Here is a 250-nt window from a genome sequence, read left to right on the forward strand (position 1 = left end):
AATATATATACATATGGAAAACAGACTGGATGCTTTCCCTGATTTCCTACCTTCATGCTTCTTGGCGGCAATTCATCCTGCGACTCTGGCAGGAGCTCAAGCAGAAAGGATCGATCTGATACTTGTGTGAAGCTCTTAGCTGCGCCGACTTTTGCTGATAAACTTGAAATCACTGGAAGAAATATTCAAAATGCATGAGCCTATCAATGTCAGGAGTGCACGTATGGAACCACTGTCCACAGCATTTTTG

General features: G+C 43.2%; 1 protein-coding gene across 1 annotated transcript in view; it reads right to left on the reverse strand.

Annotated features, from left to right (window-relative positions):
- The window catches only part of LOC119589490 (acyl-coenzyme A thioesterase 9, mitochondrial-like), a gene marked incomplete in the record, with an annotated part of 17,787 nt that overhangs the window by 14,275 nt on the left and 3,262 nt on the right, over positions 1 to 250 (reverse strand). The window contains 1 exon segment of the mRNA XM_037938092.1: positions 51 to 172. Coding sequence (XP_037794020.1) covers positions 51 to 172 — 122 coding nt within the window.

The sequence above is a fragment of the Penaeus monodon genome, chromosome 25 (assembly GCF_015228065.2).
Source record: "Penaeus monodon isolate SGIC_2016 chromosome 25, NSTDA_Pmon_1, whole genome shotgun sequence".
Classification (NCBI taxonomy): domain Eukaryota; kingdom Metazoa; phylum Arthropoda; class Malacostraca; order Decapoda; family Penaeidae; genus Penaeus; species Penaeus monodon.